At 44.0% G+C, this 21,452-nt stretch overlaps 1 protein-coding gene across 1 annotated transcript in view; it reads right to left on the bottom strand.

Moving 5' to 3' along the window:
* Nucleotides 1–5,343: 5,343 nt before the first annotated feature.
* The window catches only part of EGFLAM (EGF like, fibronectin type III and laminin G domains), an 80,060-nt gene continuing 63,951 nt past the window's right edge, over nt 5,344–21,452 (bottom strand). The window contains exons 17-23 of the mRNA XM_062615427.1: nt 19,406–19,522; nt 15,947–16,127; nt 11,030–11,108; nt 10,033–10,176; nt 7,338–7,421; nt 6,125–6,228; nt 5,344–5,656 (exon numbers count right to left, since the gene is read on the bottom strand). Coding sequence (XP_062471411.1) covers nt 5,502–5,656; nt 6,125–6,228; nt 7,338–7,421; nt 10,033–10,176; nt 11,030–11,108; nt 15,947–16,127; nt 19,406–19,522 — 864 coding nt within the window. The 3' untranslated portion in view covers nt 5,344–5,501. The remainder of the gene's footprint in view (nt 5,657–6,124; nt 6,229–7,337; nt 7,422–10,032; nt 10,177–11,029; nt 11,109–15,946; nt 16,128–19,405; nt 19,523–21,452) is intronic.

Here is a 21,452-nt window from a genome sequence, read left to right as displayed (position 1 = left end):
CCATGGCCAGGGATATCTTCTACTAGACCAGGTTGCCCAAAGCCCATCCAACCTGGCCTTGAATGCTGTCAGGGATGGGGCAAATGTGTGAGAGCAGCTGAGAGCTCAGGCTCTGGGAGAGGTGAGGTGGGTCTGACCCCTCCACAGACACCAGCACCCCTGCCCCAGCAAAAAAAGACCCCTCCACAGCAGCAAATGCTCCCCCACATGCCTTGTCCACATGCAGGATGTGTCTGTGGGATGCGCAGCTGTGCAGCCCCACGCCTGTGCAGATTTACCCACAGGTCAAATCAAGGGGGGGTCTAGTCATGAAGCCAGCACACATATGAGATGCTGACAGTATCCTGCCATGTCATGATTACAATGCACAGCCCCTGTAGGTGAAATACACCAAGGTAGTTATGAGCTGAACTCTTTAATTTTGGATGCATTTAGGAGGTACTTGGGAACTACAAATACAAGTACTTCTGCAAAGTAATTAAAATCACAGAGTATGAGTTTCATATAATGTTGTGGCTGTTACAAGAAAGTAAGTCATGCTACAAAATCACAGCAGCTGAATTCAAAGGCTGGGTAATGACAGAGGGCATAGACTGCCCCAGTTTTCACCATTGTGAGGAGGGTGGGGAGAGAGATGCAAACCATCCATGTTTCCTGGCCCCGTTCCAGTATGCATCCTTATTTTCTGCTTGTTTCTCCTTGTTCTGCAAGTGCTGGCTGCTCCTAAGGTGGCACCAGCTGTCGAATTAGCATACAGCATTTCTCCAGATTTGCAACTGCAAAAGGTTAATGTCAGCACACAAGTAATGGTTGCAGAGACCCTGTGTATGAGCATTTGTTAGTTCTTAAGAAAGCAATCTGTGCTTTGGTAAGAAAAATCAGTTTGAATGAAAACTGCCTAAACATGATAAATTGATGATTTCATTTTTTAATTCTGCCTTGCTGATAGCTGTAGCAAGAAAAAAAAAAAAAAAAAAGGAAGAAAGAGGAACTGTAAATAAAATACTAAATATTGCCTGTCTGGTGTCTTCAATGGACAGGAAAATTGAGGAATATTCCACCATGTCCACAAAAAGTGACCACAAATGCTGCTGCTATTGCCACTACAATTATTTAAGGGTCTGCAAAACAAAAAAGGAAGGCTGGAAAGCTTCTGGTCTGTGAGCCTGAACATGGGGTATCAGTGCTCAGCAGCCCCATTTCTTCCATGCTGTTCTCATATGTAACAGCAAAGTATGGAACTGGAAAACATGACATGTGGGGATGGGTGTTGAGAGAACTGGCACTGTTGTTTTCCTAGAAAGGAAGATTGGGGGAAGCTTGAAAAGAAATAACAGGGGGAAAGGAACAACGTTGTCTTTGTTTATTGTGCACAATAAACAAACTAAAATGCTCTGACAGTGAATGGATGTTTGAGAGAAATAGGGACAGTCGGTCACAGCGCTGCCAGGCCGTCTCCATTGCAGGGGTTGGGAAGAGGGCACTCATGGACCATCCGGGTCCTGTCCTTGGAAGGCAGAGAGCCAGGAGCTCACAGAGCTTCCTGCACTGGGCTGTTACTCATCTGTGAGACACCCAAACACTGGAGTGGGGACACCTCATTGTCTGACAAGGTGAAGAGGGGTGCCCCTGGTGACTTAAACCTACAGGAAAGTGGAGCAGTACAGAGGGATGAGCTCACTGGTGCAGGCAATGCCTTGACTGAGACATCAGAGTAAGTTACTGCTTTGGAGAAGGAAAATCTCCACTGTGTGCACATACACACCAAGAAATAGAATGCTGACAAAAAGACATATCTGGCTGATGGGATGTGGCGGCTGCCCTCCATGAGTAAATCACAGCTGCAGTTTACCTAGCCTTGTAAAGTGAGGAGATCTGCCCCTTGAGGGATGATGCTGCCATGGGGGGAGCTGTACATACAGAGCTGGAATGATTTCCCACCTGGATTATTTTGCTTTATGAACAGAATGAAAAAGTTCAAAATCAAAGCCTGGCTGACAAAATAGTAACTTTTAATAGGCACCTGTGGCAGGCTACTGCACCAGTGGGGAATCGGCAGCTTCACAACCCTGGTTTTGAGGTGGGTTTTTTCTTTCTTATTTTGCTTGAGGATGACCTGAGTAAACCCAGCTGCTGACTCCCAAGTGGCTGGTCCCCAGGGTGATGGAGGAATGGTGGAGAGCAGCAAGATGCACTGTGCTCTGGGCAAGGTGAGGAGCAAGAAAGGAGTAACTCTGCCCAACAGCCAGGGCCGAGCACTAAGGCTAACTCAGACCATCCAAGGCTGGCACCGAGGTGGGCATTTAGACTTAGAAAGTGGAGGGGGTTGGCTTTTGGGATTCATGTGGAAAATCAGGAAGCAAGGTAAAAGCTGCAATTTTGGGAAGGGGATTAAATAGCAAAGAAAGGCACAAGCACCTGGGACTGCTGGCTTCATTGCTGGTTTGCACAGGTACCTGTGACAAAAAGGACATGGCTTTGCCAGTGGGCAAGAGCTCCTACTGTAGCAGCACCATGGTCATGCTGAGCATCAGATATGCCTTGAATAATAAGTAATATGATTAACAAAAAGCCTCGGAGACACTGAGCAGCACACCCAGGCCAGTTCCTGGGAAAATGACTAAGCACTTTGCCACGTGCTATCCACCTTTGCTCAATGCTTCCCTGGCCCAGTTTTAGGGAAATAGGGGTGGTCAAGCCTACACATCTGGTCAGATGTTCCTGAGTTTCTGTCACCTATCTGCTGCTTAACCCCTTGAGAATAAATCCCTGCCTCTTATGCAGCCCCAAGTTTCAGCAGGGAGACAGGAGATGTGGATGTGGGATGCTTCTCTCTTCAGAGGTTTCTCAGACTGTAACAGGATGTAGAACGGACTTTGTCTTTAAAAGATTCAAACCCCACAGCATCTTTGCTATTCCCCGCCTGGCTGGCACCATGCAGCTCTGCTGCTTGTGTTCCGTCTGTGCTGCAGCAGGGTGATGCCGCCAGCTCCAAATTCCCATGTGGTGATACACATAGTTGGAAACAGGCATCTGGGGAGCTGCAGTTTGTCGCTCTTCTTTTTCCACAACAACAACAGAGGTATTTCCTACCCACTCCTCCCCTACCCTGCATTTCAAAGAGCATCTTTTGTTCTGGAGAAGTATGGCCTTGAACTAAAATGCCTGTTATTCTGCAGTAAATTATCTTAAAATAGAGACCTCTCCCGCCAGATGTTTATCTTGGAAAGAGTCTCCAAATCCTGTGACAGAAATGAAAGGGTGGGAAAGGCGAGGCACATGTGACAGAGTGGAGGCTCGTTCTGTTTCTGGACCAGTGTTTTTCCCTTGTCACCAGCAGCACATCAGGTCCCAGGGACTAGGGGTACAGTTGGCTGATCTCCCTTCCCTGCCCAGGTCAGGACAGTTCACTACCATCTGGGAAACTCTTTTGAGTTGATAAAATGTGAGTCCCCCCTCTCCAGCAGCTGAGCATAGGCTGTGACTGGACACTGCTGCAGGGCTCATGCAGTGGGTAGCAGGAAGACCTTCAGCCTCTGGTGGTTTCAGTTTTCCCCGGTTATCAAACCCTGCACATTTCCCCTGTGTATCCCATGGTATCAGATTCCATTTACTTTCATTTTAAAGCCACATCTTGATTGTGTATACTTCATCCTGCTTTTTCTCGACCATGCACTGTCTCCCTAAACCAGCAAATACTTTGCTTCTCCTGGGAGGAGAGCCATGTCTCCAGCTCCTTTGCAAGCTGCCCATGTCTGCCATGGACAGTTTTTTTCAAGTGTGATTTGAATAGTGGGCAGCACACGGGTGCTGGCATTACCATGCATTTTTCTGCTCCTTTCTAATTCTAACAAGTGCCTGCATTTGTTTTATACCTCTTGACCACGGCTGCCATGTCTACAAGGTGCATCAGATCTTTCACCCGTGATCAGGGCATCCCTTTCAGTGTGCAGGAGAGGACTTGATGTTTCCTTGGTAGTTATTTGCATGTGTCATTATCTAGTATGAGCTATTATTTTTCCCATTCAAGCCTGCAGCTGCTCACAGTCATGTGAAGATAGGACATGTTTTAACTTCCAAGAAGCCAGAAGCACCCTGGACAAGGTAAAATGGACCAGAAACCTCCTGATCTCCTGCTCAAAAGGTTGCTTTTGACTCATCAGCATTCAGATGAGCCTGCACCATCGAGGAGGTTTGTGCTCCTCATGCTCCTGGCATGTGGTGAGCCATGGTACACTCCACTGCACAGCAGGCCTCTCTTCTCCCCCCAGCCCCTGATGGCTCACTAATCCTCTTGGAACAAAGAGTTAAGGAAGATAAATCTCCAAACTATGAAATTCTGGACCATTTCCTTAGTGTCTCGACAGCACTCTGTTTGCCTGCTTAAATTACAGCTTGGCAATCAAGGTTGCATAAGTGTTGGTCCTGTGCCTAGAAAACATATTATTTTAAGAGGACTGTGACCCACCAAGATCTCTCACACAGCCCTTTTCCCATTTTCAGAAAAAAAAAAAAGAAAGTGATTTATAATACCACAGTAGCAAGCATTTGCTCATTTTTCTTTTATTTTTTTTTTCTTTTTCTAATCTTTTAATCTGTTTAAGCCAGGAAAGCTTCATAATGTACAATCTTAAACTGTCAAAATTTACAAAACAAAATGAGTGAGATTTGAAACTGGTCATAATGCACAAATATCCCCATCAGAACTGTATAATACAGACACTAAGCATCCCGTATAGCAAATTTAAACCACAGGTGACTTTGCTATTTTTAGGAAAGTGTGCAAAGAGCTAATAGTACACCTAAGTGTTAAAAGTTACACCATGTAGGCAGGTCTGCTGCTGCTGCTATAAAAAATATACAAGTATAAAATTACTTCTACAAAATCGGTTCATTGATTCTGTTGCTTGTAGTAAAAAATTAGACTTTCAGAGCTTTCCTTCTGAACAAACAACAATATTTTGAAATCAGTCACTGTAGCTGTTATTTACACAGGACGAAACACAATTTAGCTAAATCAGAGAGTGGTCAGGAGGACTGCTGTTCCACAACATGTATCTGAATGCACAGATACACTGCCTGATGGTGTATTTGTTGAACAGCAGTCACTGTAGCATTGCAGAGTGGGAGGAATGCAGGTGTTTCAAGACTTCCTTCTTGGGTATTACAAAATATAACCTAAGGACCGCAGCAGTCATTGAGCTACTTGCAACATCACACATTTCTTTTTGCTGTTTGCAGCAATGCACTACCTAAACACTTACTGGGAAGAGGGGACAGTTCATACACAAAATACCCGATTTGATTTGGTCAAGAAAGGACAGGAAAGAAGAGGGGAAAATGTTCTTTTTTTTTTTTTGTGGGGTTAGGGGAGGTTCCCTTTGGCTTTGTCACCTTCCCAGATGAACATGGGCTGGCTGCAGAGGGCTGAGGCAGCCAGCTCATGCTCAGCCACACACACAAGAACATGGCAGGTCCTCAGCACCGGGATTCCTCTCTTGTCACTTGGTCCCACAGGTGTTGATGTTCTTCCCATTGGCAGCATCCTCCACCAGCGAGATGTGATAGTCAGTTGAAAGAGTGAGGTGGGAAATACAGCCCACCAGGCCCCGCATGTACTGTCTGTTCGTGTGCAGGGCTATTTCCTTCATGCCACCTGGGGGAAAGGCAGTGATGAGAAACTCTTCACCAGCAAGGGTGTCTGCTCCTGCTTAGCAGCCTGCACACTTAGCAACACCATTAGCCTTCCTAGAGCACCTCAGAGGTGAATCTTAACTTACAGGTTTCTTGATGTTTTTTTTAATACAGTTTTTAAGCATTTGAAAGTACAGAGGAGATATGCAGGAGATAATAAATTTTAAAACTTTAACTCAGAGCTAAATAAGCTTGTGCTCAGGTTCCCACTGAGGTGTAGGGTTTGCACCTGCCACTTGCTGTTTGCCTATGCACCTGCTGGGCGTACCACAGCACCCCATGATGCTGGTCCTTTCTCATACCAGTTCCCCCATCCCACCTAGACTGTGGAGGACCAAAGGCTGCCACGTGAAGCCTTCACCCTGAGATGGATGGAGATGGAATGCCCTGCGTTGCAGCTGAGTCCTGAATGTGAAGAGTGAGCACTCACCTACATAGAGATCTCCGTTGATGTTTAACTGCCTCATCTTTCCAGGGGATTTACCAGTCCTGGCACCATAATCATCCACAGTTACTTTGCCAGATTGTCCATCCCTGAAACAAAAAACCAAACCACTCTCACATATGCAGCCTATAACCAGGCAGGAGGAGAAGCAGCATTTCCTCCTTGTCAGAAGACCAGGCTGACTCAGTGTTTGGCAGGGTTCGTGGCAAAGGCTTGGGACTGGTATTGGGGAGACCCACAGACAACAGTGTCCTAAAGCAACCCAGACCCTTCAGGGTGCTTTATTTCTTTCCAGGGACTAATATGTCAGAGATCTGCAATGTGTGGGACACATCTGAGAAGGAGAAAAAAACTGGGAAAGAAGTAAATTACACTTGTGGGCAAAAGGGGAGGATGGACAGGTTCTGACATGTTAAAAAGTAATCAGCAGACATATAAAAAAAATAATCAGCAGACATTAAAAAAAAAAGTAATCAGCAGAAGCTTCAACGGAAGGGAAGAAATAGACAATAGACAAGCTAAGACAAAACATAGTTATAAGCAGTTTTGTTTCTTAGTAGAGCTTTTAGGATGCTTTTATTTTATATATGGTCAATAACCACACTGAAAGAAAAACCACTTGATGAGCTCCTATTCTAACTGAATTTGGTAACAAGCTGTGCTAATGTCAGCCTGCGATTTCCAGGGACACATCTCATGAAGAGAGGGATGCATGCTTTCCCTGCTGGGCATACTTGCCTCCCATGAGGTACTGAGCTATAAATATGAGTTATATATACACTGCAAGATGTCTGCACCTCCTCCTAATAGAAAAAGTAGGCATACACTGTCCATTCTCCATTGCTTATGCCAGCCCGCAAAATACTCACTGGGGAATTTCAAAACACAGACATTAAAGAAAAATAGTTTTAACCTAAATGGCATGGGTTTAATAGAATGTCTGTCACAGCCTCAGAGTAGCCCTGTGTGACTTTGGCAGCCTGCCTTGAGCTGTGCCAAGTTGGCACTGTCACCTTTAATACAATAATCTTTGTGTGCATCGTCCTGCAACAGCCAAGTTGCTAACAGTTCAACTCCTAAGAGATGTGAGAGTGTGGAGCTGCAGTGATTCACACCTGACCAGCATCCAAACACGCCAGCCAGCACCTTTAATGGCAGGGTGGCTCCAAAACACCTCACATGAAGCATGGCCACTTACCGAACAGCCTTGACTCTGTGCCACCGGCCATCGCTGAAAGAGCCATTCACCATGATGGAGGCAAGGCCACTGCCCAAATTGTAGCTACAATTAAAGAGAAAATGTAAATTTTACTGCCTCCCATGTGAACAGCAGCTGCTGCCAGGTTGCTCGGATGTCCTTACTCTGTGCCCCACTTGCTCAGCCCCCCCAAACTGCCCTCATGGCTCAGACCCTGGGGGAAACAGTGGAGTCCTTTGGAAGCCCAGCAGCAATACACTTATTTTGCAGAGCCAGTCATGGAGCAACAGGCAAAACTCACTCCTGTCCAAGTCAGAGAGGGTACTACTGTCCCATGGGAGCAAGAAGGGGGCCTCTGAGCGGCAGTTCCCTCCCACACCAGGAGGTTATGAAAGTCAGTGACCTACAAACCTTTGAACTAATTCGAGAAAGTAGTGGGAAGTTACAAACCTAGTTAATAAATAAACTATTACAAGAGGAAATAAGTGGACAACCTATAATGGATCTACAAATCATGTGAATTATAAGCAAGGTTGAGACTTGTGATGTTAGAAAAGATGAAGTCTAATAAGCAAACTCAGAGATAATCATGAAGTTGCAGCTCAGACTATTTCTTTGGGTTTGCTAGTACTAAACTTACTCAGCAGATGTAATGTCCCCATCATGTTTACTCTTAGGCATCTTAATTTCTGGGTCCCAGAAATTTGGGCCAGACCTCATGAAGGGGAAATAGATGCTACAGCACAGTGAACTGTTGGGTGCTTAGCTGCCTAAATAAGCAGGATCAATTAGCCTGAGGCAGCCACTGCTGGCCTTCAGCCAGTACCAAACTTAGAGAGATTAAAGCTAACATCATCATCTCTTCAGACAAGGCTAAGCCTGGAATTAAGTTCCTGGCCAGGGTTAGGTACTTGAGAACAGCATATGAGATCATGAATAAAATGGTCCTAAACTTGACTCCTCTCCAGATGGTTACGTGAGTCTCAAGCAAGCATCTCCTTTTACCCAGGATGCAGATGCCAGTCTAGATCGAGAGCTACAGAATGTTTGGGTGTTCAGGATTGTATCTAAATGTTAGACCTTTGGTAACAAAAATTAGATTAATATCCCTAATGAAAGGGGATCTCCTACAATAGTGATATAACCTTATACAGACGTAGGAAACAACAGAAAGGATTTACAGCAGCAGTTACAGTGTACAGAGAACCTACTCTGCTAGGCCATAGAAAAAGGGAAAGAAAAGGTATGTTTTGAATTTCAAACTGTACCAGAACACAGATATATGATTTTGGGCTGCAGGAAAATACTTCTGACCAATTCAAAGCACTGATACTCTCCTCACCTCACCTCTCAAAAGGTGGAAAGGTAGCATGAAGATCACTCTTTCTGAAATGAGATGATACTTTTTTTCTGCATTTGTCCTTTCAGCATCTTCTTCGGTGCTTCCTTTCAGTATGCAGTGATAGTTTATGAGAGTTTTAATTTGGGATCTTAATTTTTCACCTGCCTAAATGTGTATGGAAGGTACAGATATTTCAATAAAATTCAACTGTTTCAGTCTAAAACTTTTGTGTATCTTCATCTCTGGGGGATGGCAATAACCCTAATACGAATGCACTGTGCCTAGCACATATGTTGGGTGCGTTCTCAAAGACATTTAAAAAAATGCACCATTTCTACAAAATCAGTGTCTTGTTTATAAAACAATGAGGAAACTTAGAGGTTTTGCAAAGTTAACCACAGAAAATCTTTTAAAAATTAATCTAAACAGAAATGTGTGACCTGTCTGCACGATCCATGGTACCAAAAACCAACCAGGTAAGTCACATAAACGCTTCAAATCAGCTTAAATGATTAACAAAATCTTTGTCATACAATCAACAATGTCTCACAACAATGCATAATAATGATGGCATTTTTACTTTGTTATTTCAATATTTGTCTTACACAACCTAAAAGGGGATCATGAGGAAAGACAGGGCTTTCAAAAGACAGGAGTCCCAAAAAAGCACCATGCAAAAAGTTACAGTCTGCCTGAGTTTCTGCAAGGGAGAAAGCGATTCTGGGCAGAGAACACAAGTTTGGCCCAACATTTCTCAACACTCCCCAGTTTCATCTTTTGGACAGTAGTATTATTTGCTCCTTGTTTAAGGAACAAATAATATAGAGGTTCTGTAGATGGTGACAGTAACAAAGCCCGGTGATAGCTGGGTTTGTGTCACATGTTTGGGTATCTGGGGGTTTGAAAAAGTGGAAGCCCTGCTTCCATGTGCATTCTCTGGTGCAGGGTGAGCCTGCAGTGATCATGGACGTCAGCATGGTTTTTCATTGACCCTGCTCTCTCGCTAAACTGTTTACCTGATCTGCTTAACTGAGATGGCAAGAGCTTCAAGAAGCATGGGGGGAGTTACCGGCAGTACTCGTATACTCATAAGGCGACTTTTAGAAAATCACTTTAAGAAATGGATGTTTTAAAAACTGGGAGGGAGAAGGGGGTGGATGAAGCGAGAATGATGCAAAGCTTGTAGCACATTACCTCTTCAACTCACATCCTTCCCCAGATAACAAAGAGACCCATCACTGAACAGAACCTTGAGGATATAATTGTCTCACACCGTACCAAAAGATATGTTGTGGCAATTCCTTTGAGCCATTAGTGCATTGCGTGCAACACAAATAAGGAGAAAAAGTTTACCTAAATATTAATGCTCCATCTTGAAGGCCCAGGGAAATGAAATCACTGTTAGGTCGCATGGGACTGTCTCCCCTCCACATCAAAAGACCATCTTTCATTGTGGTTTTAAACCTCATGAACACATTCGTTCTTGATCCTGATACCCTGTTTAATGTAGAAGAAAGGAATAATAGTAAAATATTGAAATGGGATTGTCTTCTTTCAAAAAAACCCATAAAAGATATATTTCTTCTTCAGTGGTCTTGAGGGTTACTGTCTTGCAACTTGCCTACATGCTGATGTGTGACGGATTCTCGTTCACACCCCCATTTCCAACATTTTAGAGTGGGGGAGTTGAATTTGTCCCTCCAAAGGCCCAAACACAATAGGTACTTTGTTAATCCACACAAATAAGACACAAATAAGAGAAAACCCCTTTCCTCCCAAGCCTAGTGAGAAATTCAATACAACAAGCAAATTTTTAGAACATTCAGTAGGTTGGTGCCCTCAAAAGCCAGTTGAAAAAGGTTAAGGAGGGCAAATCAGAAAGTCCTGGTAGGTGAGACGTACCAAGCTACAGCTGAGGACATTTATGAAGCCTTCTTCAGCCAATGGCTGAAATACAGACAGATGGAGGAATTTCTTGAAACAATCCCAGACTGGCTGGAAATTAGGCATCTTCTAAGGTACAGAGCAGCCAAAAGGAGATTTAGGTACCTAAATTTTAGTCTAAAGCAGGAGTTAATCCTTAATCTCTTTACAGATACAGGCTCTGGATGGCTGCTCTTTGCTCTCAGAAAGCTCATACCAGTCCTTTTCCATGCCAGATGTACACTGTGCATGCCATGTGATATCTGGGCCATAAACGTATGCATGGAAAGTGTGCATTTTTCCTGAAATTTAGAAATATGGCAATTACAATTTAAAACACATAATTATACAATACCCTCCCACATGAGGCTCCTAGCATTATAATGGTTAACAAACAGCGTATTTATGTTAACAGTATATACACTACCTTTTCAGGATATCTGGATTATCGTATGTGAGGTAACTGCGACCAATAAATTGAGGGATTTCAATTGCTTCTGTAATGGCTGAAAAGTAAATAAAAAGCCAGAGATGAGTATCAGATAGCTGACATGGAAATGGAAGTCAAAAAAACAGAGACAAGATTGTTTTATTGGTATATTCCCATACTGGTAGGTACCTGCCGGTGACACAGAACTGAGCTGAACTTCCACGGGTTTGCAAAAAGGCACCACTAGTTTGTTCCTAAATGCTGGGGCAGTAGTTGAGGTTGTTGAAGCTGCTGACAGCTACTTGGAGCTTTCATATCATGGGCCTAATGTGTTGCTCCACCATCACCGTTAGCACAGAAAAATAAGAAGTATGGGGGAAACCGAGCATTTTATTTTATCCCTGCTTCTACATTCCTGGATTCAATGTGTTGCTCAAGCACCCTCCTGCCAAAGCTTGTGCATGAACTACCCTTTGTTCTTAGTCTAAGAAACTCCCCCCTGACTACACGGAGCACCATATCCAGGAGGCAGCACAGGCAATCTGTGAGCAACCTGTTTTCTCCTTTTGTGTATGTGACTTTGCACATCATGGCTGCTGGACGCCTTCTGGGTTGCAAGTGCACACTGCTGGCTCATGTTCATTTTCTCATCGACCAGCACCCCCAAGTCCTTCTCCTCAGGGCTGCTCTGAATCTCTTCTCTGCCCAACCTGTAGCTTTGCCTGGCATTGCTCCGACCCAGGTGTAGGACCTTGCACTTGTCATGGTTAAACTTCATGAGGTTGGCATCAGCCCACCTCACAAGCGTGTCAAGGTCCCTCTGGATGGCATTCCTTCCCTCCAGCGTATCAACCGAACCACACAGCTTGGTGTCATCGGCAAACTTGCTGAGGGCGCACTCAATCCCACTGTCCATGTCAGCGACAAAGATGCTGAACAAGACCGGTCCCAACACTGATCCCTGAGGGACACCACTCGTTACTATTTTCCAACTGGACACTGAGCCATTGATCACAACTCTGCATGTGGCCATCCAGCCAGTTCTTTATCCACCAAGTGGTCCACCTACCAAATTGATGTCTCTCCAATTTAGAGACAAGAGTGTTGTGCAGGACAGAGTCGAATGCTTTGCACAAAAGCAACTGAGACTACATTAAATGTTGTGTGACAGAGGCTGCAAGGCGTTCGACATGCTTCAAATGCCAAGTGCTTCCTTGAAGGGTGATTTGCTCAGAGCTCACTGATACCCCACACATAGCATCCCTCATTTCTCAAGGGACAGCCCCTGGTAGAGCTGTGGTGTAGGTACAGCTGCTGGTGTGGCAGCATGCATTGCAACCAGTCCTGGAGTTGCTGTACTGCTGCCATGGAGAAGACTTTGGCAAAATAACTCAGATGTGTAATATAAACACTGAATATCCCTGGTACACAGCATTCAGTAGACTGTGAGCAATAGCCTGAATAGATTTTCCTTCACATGAACATCCTATAATTTGCTCCTGAACTCTCATGACTGACTGCTGCATTAATATAAACCAGTTTTATAAATTCCTTAAAATAGCTGTCTTCATCCTGTTTTCTTCCTGAGAACTAATCCCCTCAATCCAGAGCTAATACCATCTATATAAATTTCAAGCTTTTCAGGGCATGGATGCTGGCTTTCTTTGTGCAATGTAGAGGCTGGCCAGGCTTTAAGAGCTCACTGTAACACAGATATGCAACAATTGGTGTAGTCTGGCAGCCAAAAAACAGCAATATGCAATTTAGCTCTAAGTGCCAAGACAGGGAATTTTAGATAGCGACAAATGCCTGTTTTCATCCCTAGTGAAATCAGGAAAGCTGCCTAATGTGTCTAAAGAAACCACCACAGGCGGTCCACAGCCTGCAGCTTGCCATCATCGTTGGAAGATTGCAAAAGACGTGTTACACTTGGCCAGAGATTCCTCGCCAGGTCTGACGCTTTCGGCACTGGACAGTTTCTGACCATGGTGGATGGCAGCAGAGTGAAAGGAGCCCTTCTTCCCCCATCAGATCCCACACTGGCACTAGAGACCTACTTCTTCTGCCTTCAGCAGGGAAAGGTGGCTGTGCCGTGCAACTGCCCTTGTGCTGCCTCTAGCACTCTTATTTCCGCTGCGGAGCTTGATGTACATTTATCTCTGCTTGCTCTTCTCTATGCTTGTCACTTGCTGCATTAAATTTGATGCTAGAAAACACAAGTAAATTTTAGCAGTACCCTTGATGCATGCAGAATCTTTGCTGGAACAGGGCCAGTAAGAAGACCTAGGACTAAACACCTTCACTCTATTCACTGCAATTCAGCAGAGAGGCACCAAAGCTCTCATGACAAGTAGGAGTCAGCTCTGATCTGCAGGGCAGCCTGAAGTAGCACCTACACCTACAAAGCACTCAGCCAGCAGCCTGGCTCTGCTGCTTTGCCAATATAGGCACCAGCTCTACAGCCACTACTTCGCAGATGCTCTGGATGCAGTTTCAAATTTCATCAGAATGAGATTTAAGGATGTACTATATAACAACGGAATATATTTTATCTTATTGACAGAAGCTTGCCAGACTTAATAGAAATTCAGCTCCAGCTTGGTAGAGCAGACACAGACACACAATGACAGAGCAGTTTTCACATCATTTGCAGTACTTACTGTTTAGGCAGTAACTTCCACACTCTGCAGTGAGTCAGCACAAAACAAAACAAGAACATTGTAATTTCATTTTTCTATAGCACAAAAATGTCCCTTTGTCCAATTTCATGTCCACCTTTCTGCACTTTCCTCACTTCCCATTTGCATAAGCAACTATAACCACTTATGAAGGTGCCTCAAGTATTTAAAAATCTGCCTGCTCAAAATACACAAAGGTGCAGACAGGTAGGACCAGCACCAAACCCCTCTGCTAGTTCTAGTTTTCAAATCCCAGTGATTCAACTTGGTTTTCCCAGGGATCAATTCTAACCAGAGGAGAGCAGAAGTTTAGCAGTTTTTTGTGCTACTCGATGTTACAATTAAATATAAAAATACCCTGAACACTCCCCACATCTTGGATAGAAAATTTAAGCCACAGTAATACAAGTGAATATTCTATTGAATCGTCAGCTAACAATCCACTACAATATGAATCAATACTTCATATACCTCATACCAGCATCATTTTAATTTTTTATAAATGGCATGTATAATTTTTGAGAATTAGGTGCAATCCCTCATAAACACTTCTTCTTTTTCAGGATGTGGGGTTATAGCAGCCCACCAGCCTCTCACACACCAGCCAAGTGCACTAACCAAAATAAACCCTGTTCTGAAATAACAGACGCGGACATACACATGCATCCTGTCTTAGCTGTGCTACTGAAGAGAAAGAGGTAAGAATCCTGAGAAATCTGTTCCAGATTCATCAAAGCTGTTGTGTTCTGAGGTTCAGGAGGGGTCCCCATGCTCTCTGCATATCTATCAGCAAAAACCTGGATTTTCAGTGGCAGCTGAGGCTGCACAAGTGGATGGGGGTTGAAAGGCACCTGAACAGCAGCCACAGGGAGCGGGAACATAAGACAGGTGACTTATGCCTTTGAACACACTTAAAAGTCAATAAAAGTTGGATTCACATAGGAAGCAACACCCAGGATCCAAAGGCACAAGGTGTTTCAGACTGCTTCTGGAAGCCTGGACACCCATTCGGGGTACAACAGGGAGCAGAGCCTGAGCAGCAGCACCAATGGCTCAGTACACTGCTCTCAGTGCATAGCACAGGTCAGAAACAGAGGAGCTGTGACAAGCAGTGCACAGGAGCTCATCAAACAGGAAGGCAGTCACATACCCAAGCTGCAAACCGTTCGCTCTCCCTGACTCCCCTGGAGACTCCATACTGCTGCAGATACCATCTTGAATGCAGGAGCTTAGCACCCTGCACATACCTAGAAAGCCAAAATCACAATCTTTCCTCCTCCCCACAGAGAAGCCAGGATAAATGACGTTGCTCCAGCTATTACTTAGACCATAGTAACATAAGTGAAGGGATTTCTTGCATTGTATTTTAACAAAATGTTTTTGTTGTAGGATACTTTTTTTTTTTTTTTTGAAGGAAAGGCCAATCCATTCATTGCAATTTAACCAAAACCACTACTTCGTTTGTTCCTGTGAGAAATGAAGGAGTGGGTGAAGACAATAATGTCACTGAGTTTGCTGTTGCATTATAAAACCCCTCAGGAATTTTTCAAGATCAAGCCTGACAGAAAGGAAACATCTCCATCTAGTGGAATAACCCAAAGTGCATTTTTTTTTAACCCATGGAATCTGAACACTTTCCTGAATCTGAGATTTGAACTACTACAGTGACTCTGATGAAAGAATAATAATGTGAAATGTGCATCTGAGCAGGTTTTCCTCCTTGGTGGTCTCCATTGCCATATGAAGGTAGGATATGTGCAGAAGGTGAAATTACCATCAGAGTAGTCAGTGTCTAAAAAAGAACTAGACCTTTCTCTATATGGGAACAGCGCTTGCTGTGAGCCCTAGGGAGGATAAAATTACAAGGTTTATCGATGCTTATGCTTCAGGATGTAATACAATCACTGGCTTGAGAACACTGGCCAGAATTCCCCCTTTGTATAGGACTGCATAATTAGGGAGGTATATGAAGTGTTCAGTATTGGCTACCATGAGCAACCAGATACCAGGCTGCTATCTATGGCTCATAGCTCCGTGCTCAGATAACAGTTACCATGTTCCTAAATAACAAAATGAATTCTTCTCTGGGTACATGGAATGTGCATGGATGCAAAGGGAGCTCTGGCCTCCAAGTTTTCTATTTCAAGGGATGTGCACAACAGCAGCTGTAGGTGCTAAATCTCTCTTATTTTTGCAATCAGCTCCGATCTCTGGATTGAAACACTGCCTTTGTTACCTTTTTGGCAGTGTTGACCATCGAAGCCCAGGGGACAGTCACATTCATAGCTGTCCTTCTTGGGGACGCAAGTGCCTCCATTTGCACATGGTGAGCTCACACAGGGGTGGGCAGCATTCACTAGGTTGATTCCCAAGGTGAAATCCTGTTTCACATCAATTGTCCGGTCATTCAAGATAATCTATTTGTTAAAAAAAAAAAAAAACAAAAACAAAAAAAACCAAAAAAACAAACCAAAACAAACAAATTATTAAGAAAATAAAAAAAAAGAAGGAAAACACACAATAAAAACTTCTAAATTCTGAGTATTGTACTGCTCATTAGAAGACTTCTCTATGTCACCCTCAAAATTTTGTGAAAACCCTATTTCTAGTAATGTGTGGTTTTCTAATCACAGATGTCCAACTCATTCTGTTGTTCACCCAGCCCCACTGGAGATTAATAGCTTTTGTGTTTTGTGACAACAAAGACAAAAGGCAACCCCCATATGGGGTGAAACTGTGTGTGGTAGGACAGTAAAATCATATAAGCATGCTGAGGAAAAGCATTTCTGAGATCAGGAAACCCCCAGGAGACAAGTGTTGACAACAGAAATGCTAAGCAGAACAGCTTGGTTTTCACATTTTCTATGGCTTTCTAGTACCCTATCTTGCTTGAAAGATATGAAAGAAGCCAAAGTTAAGATGCATTAAAACATAATTAATGATTTCACAAAACCGTTTGTATATAAACTGAAGATAATTGTTAAATGTTGGGATTTTTCCAATGTGCCAGCAACATATGTTCTGCAATATAAACTGATATTTGTATGATCTCAGCTGATATCTTGGCAGAGAGGTTACATGTGGGTATGCTTCTGATTCTGATCTTGGCTGCATCAAAATAAGAAGTTCATTTTCACAAACAAATACATTTTAAGGCTGGAAGTGAGAATGGCAATAGTTACTCCAGCTCCCGCATAACTCAGATGATGCATCTTAAAGGGTCCTACTAGGAGGAGGGGTTGGATCAAGCATATATACTCTGTTTGAAACAGCACTAAACAACTCCAACAACAGAAAAACATCCAGTCCTGCTGAAAAGATAGACCAGTGAAGACTTCACTACCTTTTCAGCTTCTTTGTAACTTCTGGCTACATTGTTCTAAAGGTTAACAACCCCCATTCCTAAAAAATATGTCTCATTTCTTGGCTTAAACTTATCTTCAGCTTCCAGCTATTGTCTCTCATTGTGCCTTTTTCTGCAACATCTCAGAGACAGGTACTCAAGGAAATCTCATTAAGAACTAGCAGACCACAATAAAGTCACTTCTTAGCCTTTTTCTTGTAGTAAACTAAAGAGATTGTTATCTTAGATCTTTCTATACACGGTGTGTTTTCAAGTAGTTGGTGGTGTTTGTACCTCTATTTCTATGCAGTTCTTCAAAATCCTGCCACAAATAAACACAACAGTCAAATAAGAGTCTCCCACTGCACAAAGGCAGACAATACTCTTCCCCAATATTCCATTCATTCAGACCTTTGAGAAGGCAAACCCACCTTCCTAGCTATATCGCAGAACTAAGGGTTCACATTCAGAATTTCCCAGTACTTAAGAATGCCTCTGTAGTCTAGGGTACAACCCCTGACCTTGTAAGGGACTTATGTTAACTGCTCCTACAATCCCTATCTCACACTCCAAAATGCACTGTATTTAGTCAAGCCCACTTTTCCAATTACGTTTGTGTGACTGACCTGTTCCCATCACTATTACACAGTTCCCCAGTTTTCTTGAGCTTCATGTTCTTTGCTGGACAGCTGACAAAGATGGTGAAAAATGTTTGACCAAGTGATGAAACCATTTGCACTGAACTGCAATTACCTTTCTGTTCTTAATCAGTTGTTATAAGATGCATTACTAAAGTTTATTTGTTGAATAAATCTGATGCAATAATTCACTCATGTAAAACTCTCACAATTCAGTGACAATAATTCAGCTTTATCTTAATAATGTTAAGTATGCCTAAGGACTGTAAATGGTAGTTCTGTTTGAACTTTCTTCTGATTACTTATTAGGACTTATTATGATTTTACAGATTTATTCTCTGGATGAGCACTGCATGCAGGCACAGCTGACGCCACCAAATATCATCCCTAACTTCTGCCAACAGTGAAAAAGTAAAATTGGAAGAGAGAAAGGCAGTGAGGTTTACAGCTGCTGTGGGGTATAAGAATAGGCTAGATGGATTGGGATCCACTTCAATTTGACAATCTTATGAAGTTCAGCAAGGCCAAGTGCAAGGTCCTGCACCTGGGTCAGGGCAATCCCAAGCACAAATACAGTTGGGCAGAGAATGGATTGAGAACAGCTCTGCGGAGAAGAACCTGGGGATGTTGATCAGAAACTTAACATGAGCTGGCTTCCGTGTGTGCTCACAGACCAGAAACCAACTGTATCCTGGGCTTTATCAAAAGGAGCATGACGTTGGTCATGCATGGTCAAGGGAGGTGATTCTTCCCCTCTGCTCTGCTCAGGTGAGACCCCACCTGCAGGACTGCATCCAGCTTTGGGGGCACCAACATAAGAAGGACATGGGCCTGCGCAAGCAAGTCCAAAGGAGAGCCACAGAGAAGCCCAGAGAGCTGGAGCACCTTTGCTGTGAAGACAAGTTGAGAAAGTTGGAGTTGTTCAGCCTGGAGAAGAGAAGACTCCAGGGAGACCTTACCTCAGCTTCCGGTACCTAAAGGGACCTACAAGGAATCTGGAGAAGGGTTTTTGACAGGGACATGTAAGGATGAGACAAGGGGGAATGGCTTTAAACTGACAGAGGGGAGACTTGGATTAGACATTAGGCAGAAGTTCTTCTCTGAGAGGGTGATGAGGCACCGGCGCAGGCTGCCCAGAGAAGTTGTGGAAGCCCCATCCCTGGCAGTGTTCAAGGCCAGGCTGGAGCAATCTGGTCTACTGGAAGGTGTCCCCGCCTAATGGCAGGGGGCTGGAACTGGATGATCTTTAAGGTCGCTTCCAAGCCAAATCATTCCGTGATTCCTTTTTGCTTGTTAAAGTAAAGACATTTTCTTTACTTCAGGCATTTACCTGCCTCCGTGAGCATACATTAAAGTCTTTGAGCATTTCTTCTGCTCATTTATTTATATATGACGCTACAGGGCGCTCTGAAGACTCTAATCTTGACATAGCTTTGTGCATCATTCTGAACTCGATCCCATATGACTTCTGCTCACTTACTTGTACAGTATGGAAATTAATAGGGAGACTGGCAGTGGTAACACTTACTGGCTATTAAAGTCAGAATGACTTTTCACTGAGAAATGTGTGTTTAAGCAGTTTGTGAAGGACTCCTGAGGTGAAATCTTGAATTATTTTGAATATTGCTATTGGTATAAGGACAAGTTTCCATCTAAAGTGTGCATTGGATGAGATGGAAATAAATGCCTCCAGTGTGTTTTTCTGGGCACTCACCTTCTGTATGCTCCCACTGAAGGGTCTGATGATCCCAGAGTTCTTCTTCACAGCATCGTAACTAGGGACTCCACCAATATATATTTCAGAGCTGCACTTAATCTGTGTGAAAGCCCCCTTCAAGAAACAAAAGAATAGCATTTTATTAGAATAGCTGGAACCATGCTTATATTTTCAGATTAGCCTATATGAGATGTTATAGCTTATTTAATGTCTCTTCTGTTAATTGCATTCTTTGTACAATTCTCTCAAGAAAGCCTCTATAGGATACTCTCTACTGACTATATAGGAAACTGACTACAGACTAGGAAACTGACTACTGACTACAGATAGGAAAACCCTCATGCTCACAGGCCCTTGTTCTCATGGGTGAATTCAACCACCCTGACATCTGTTGGAAGGACGGTACAGCCTGGCACAAGCAATCCCGGAGGTTCCCCGATTGTGTGGAAGACAGCTTCCTTCTACAAGTAATAAAGGAGCCAACAAGGAGAGGTGCCATCCTTGACCTCATGCTCACCAACAGGGAAGGGCTCATTGGAAATGTGACACTTCAGGGCAGCCTTGGATGCAGCGATCATGAGATACTTGAATTCGAGATGCTCAGGACAGTGAGAAGAGCATGCAGCAAGCTCACTGCCCTAGACTTCAGGAGAGCAGACTTTGGCCTCTTCAAGAACCTGCTTAGTAAGGTTCCATGGAATATAGCCCTAGAGGGCAGGGGGGCCCAAGACTCTTGGTTGATATTCAAGGATCACCTGCTACAAGCTCAGGAGTGTTGCACCCCAACTAGAAGGAAGTGCAGCAGCAGGGCCAGGAGACCTCCTTGGATGGATAAGGAGCTGCTGAGGAAAATTCAAATGAAAAAAGAGGCTTATAAAAAGTGGAAGCAAGGACAGGTGGCCTGGGAAGAATACAGGGATGCTGTTCAGGAAGCTAGGGACCAGGTTAGGAAAGCTAAGGCCCAGTTAGAATTAAACTTGGCTAGGGATATTAAGGATAACAGGAAGGGATTCTATAGGTACGTAGCAAATAAAAAACAGACTAGGGGCAACATAGGCCCCCTCAGGAAGCTCTTGGGAGAACTGGCTACACAGGATTTGGAGAAGGCTGAGGTTCTGAATGACTTCTTTGCCTTGCTCTTCACTGGCAAAGGCTCTGACCACACCACACAAGTCTTGGAAGGCAGACGCAGGGACTGTGAGAATGAAGACCTTGGGCCCACTGTAGGAGAGGAACTGGTTTGAGACCATCTTAAAAATCTGAATGTGCACAAGTCCATGGGTCCTGATGAGATCCATCCGTGGGTCCTGAAGGAGCTGGCGAATGAAGTTGCTAAGCCGCTGGCCATCACATTTGAAAAATCATGGCAGCCAAGTGAAGTTCCTGACGACTGAAAAAAAGGGAAATATAACCCCCATTTTCAAGAAGGAGAGAATGGATGACCCAGGGAACTACAGACCAGTCAGTCTCACCTCTGTGCCTGGCAAAATCTTGGAGCAGATTCTCCTGGAAGGCATGCTAAGGCATGTGAAAAACAACAAGGTGCTTGGTGACAGCCAGCATGGGTTCACTAAGGGGAAATCCTGCCTGACCAATTTGGTGGCCTTCTATGATGGGGCTACAGAACTGATGGACAGGGGTAGAGCAGCTGATGTCATCTACCTCGACTTCTGTAAAGCGTTCGACACTGTTCCACACAACATCCCTGTCTCTAAATTGGAAAGACATCAAATTGATGGATGGACCACTCAGTGGATAAAGAACTGGCTGGCTGGCCGCACACAAAGAGTTGTGGTCAATGTCTCAATGTCCAGCTGGAGACCAGTAATGAGTGGTGTCCCTCAGGGATCGGTGTTGGGACCGGTCTTGCTCAACATCTTTGTCACTGACATGGACAGTGGGATTGAGTGCACCCTCAGCAAGTTTGCCAATGACACCAAGCTGTGTGGTTCAGTTGATATGCTGGAGGGAAGGAATGCCATCCAGAGGGACCTCAGCACACTTGTGTGGTGGGCTGATGACAACTTTATGAAGGTTGCCAAGT

This window comes from Pezoporus occidentalis, unplaced genomic scaffold (assembly GCF_034315485.1).
Source record: "Pezoporus occidentalis ecotype Australia unplaced genomic scaffold, CSIRO_AGI_Poc_V1 ctg181, whole genome shotgun sequence".
NCBI classification, from domain to species: domain Eukaryota; kingdom Metazoa; phylum Chordata; class Aves; order Psittaciformes; family Psittacidae; genus Pezoporus; species Pezoporus occidentalis.
The sequence above is the reverse complement of the archived record's forward strand: the minus strand, read 5'-3'. Positions and strand labels throughout refer to the sequence as shown.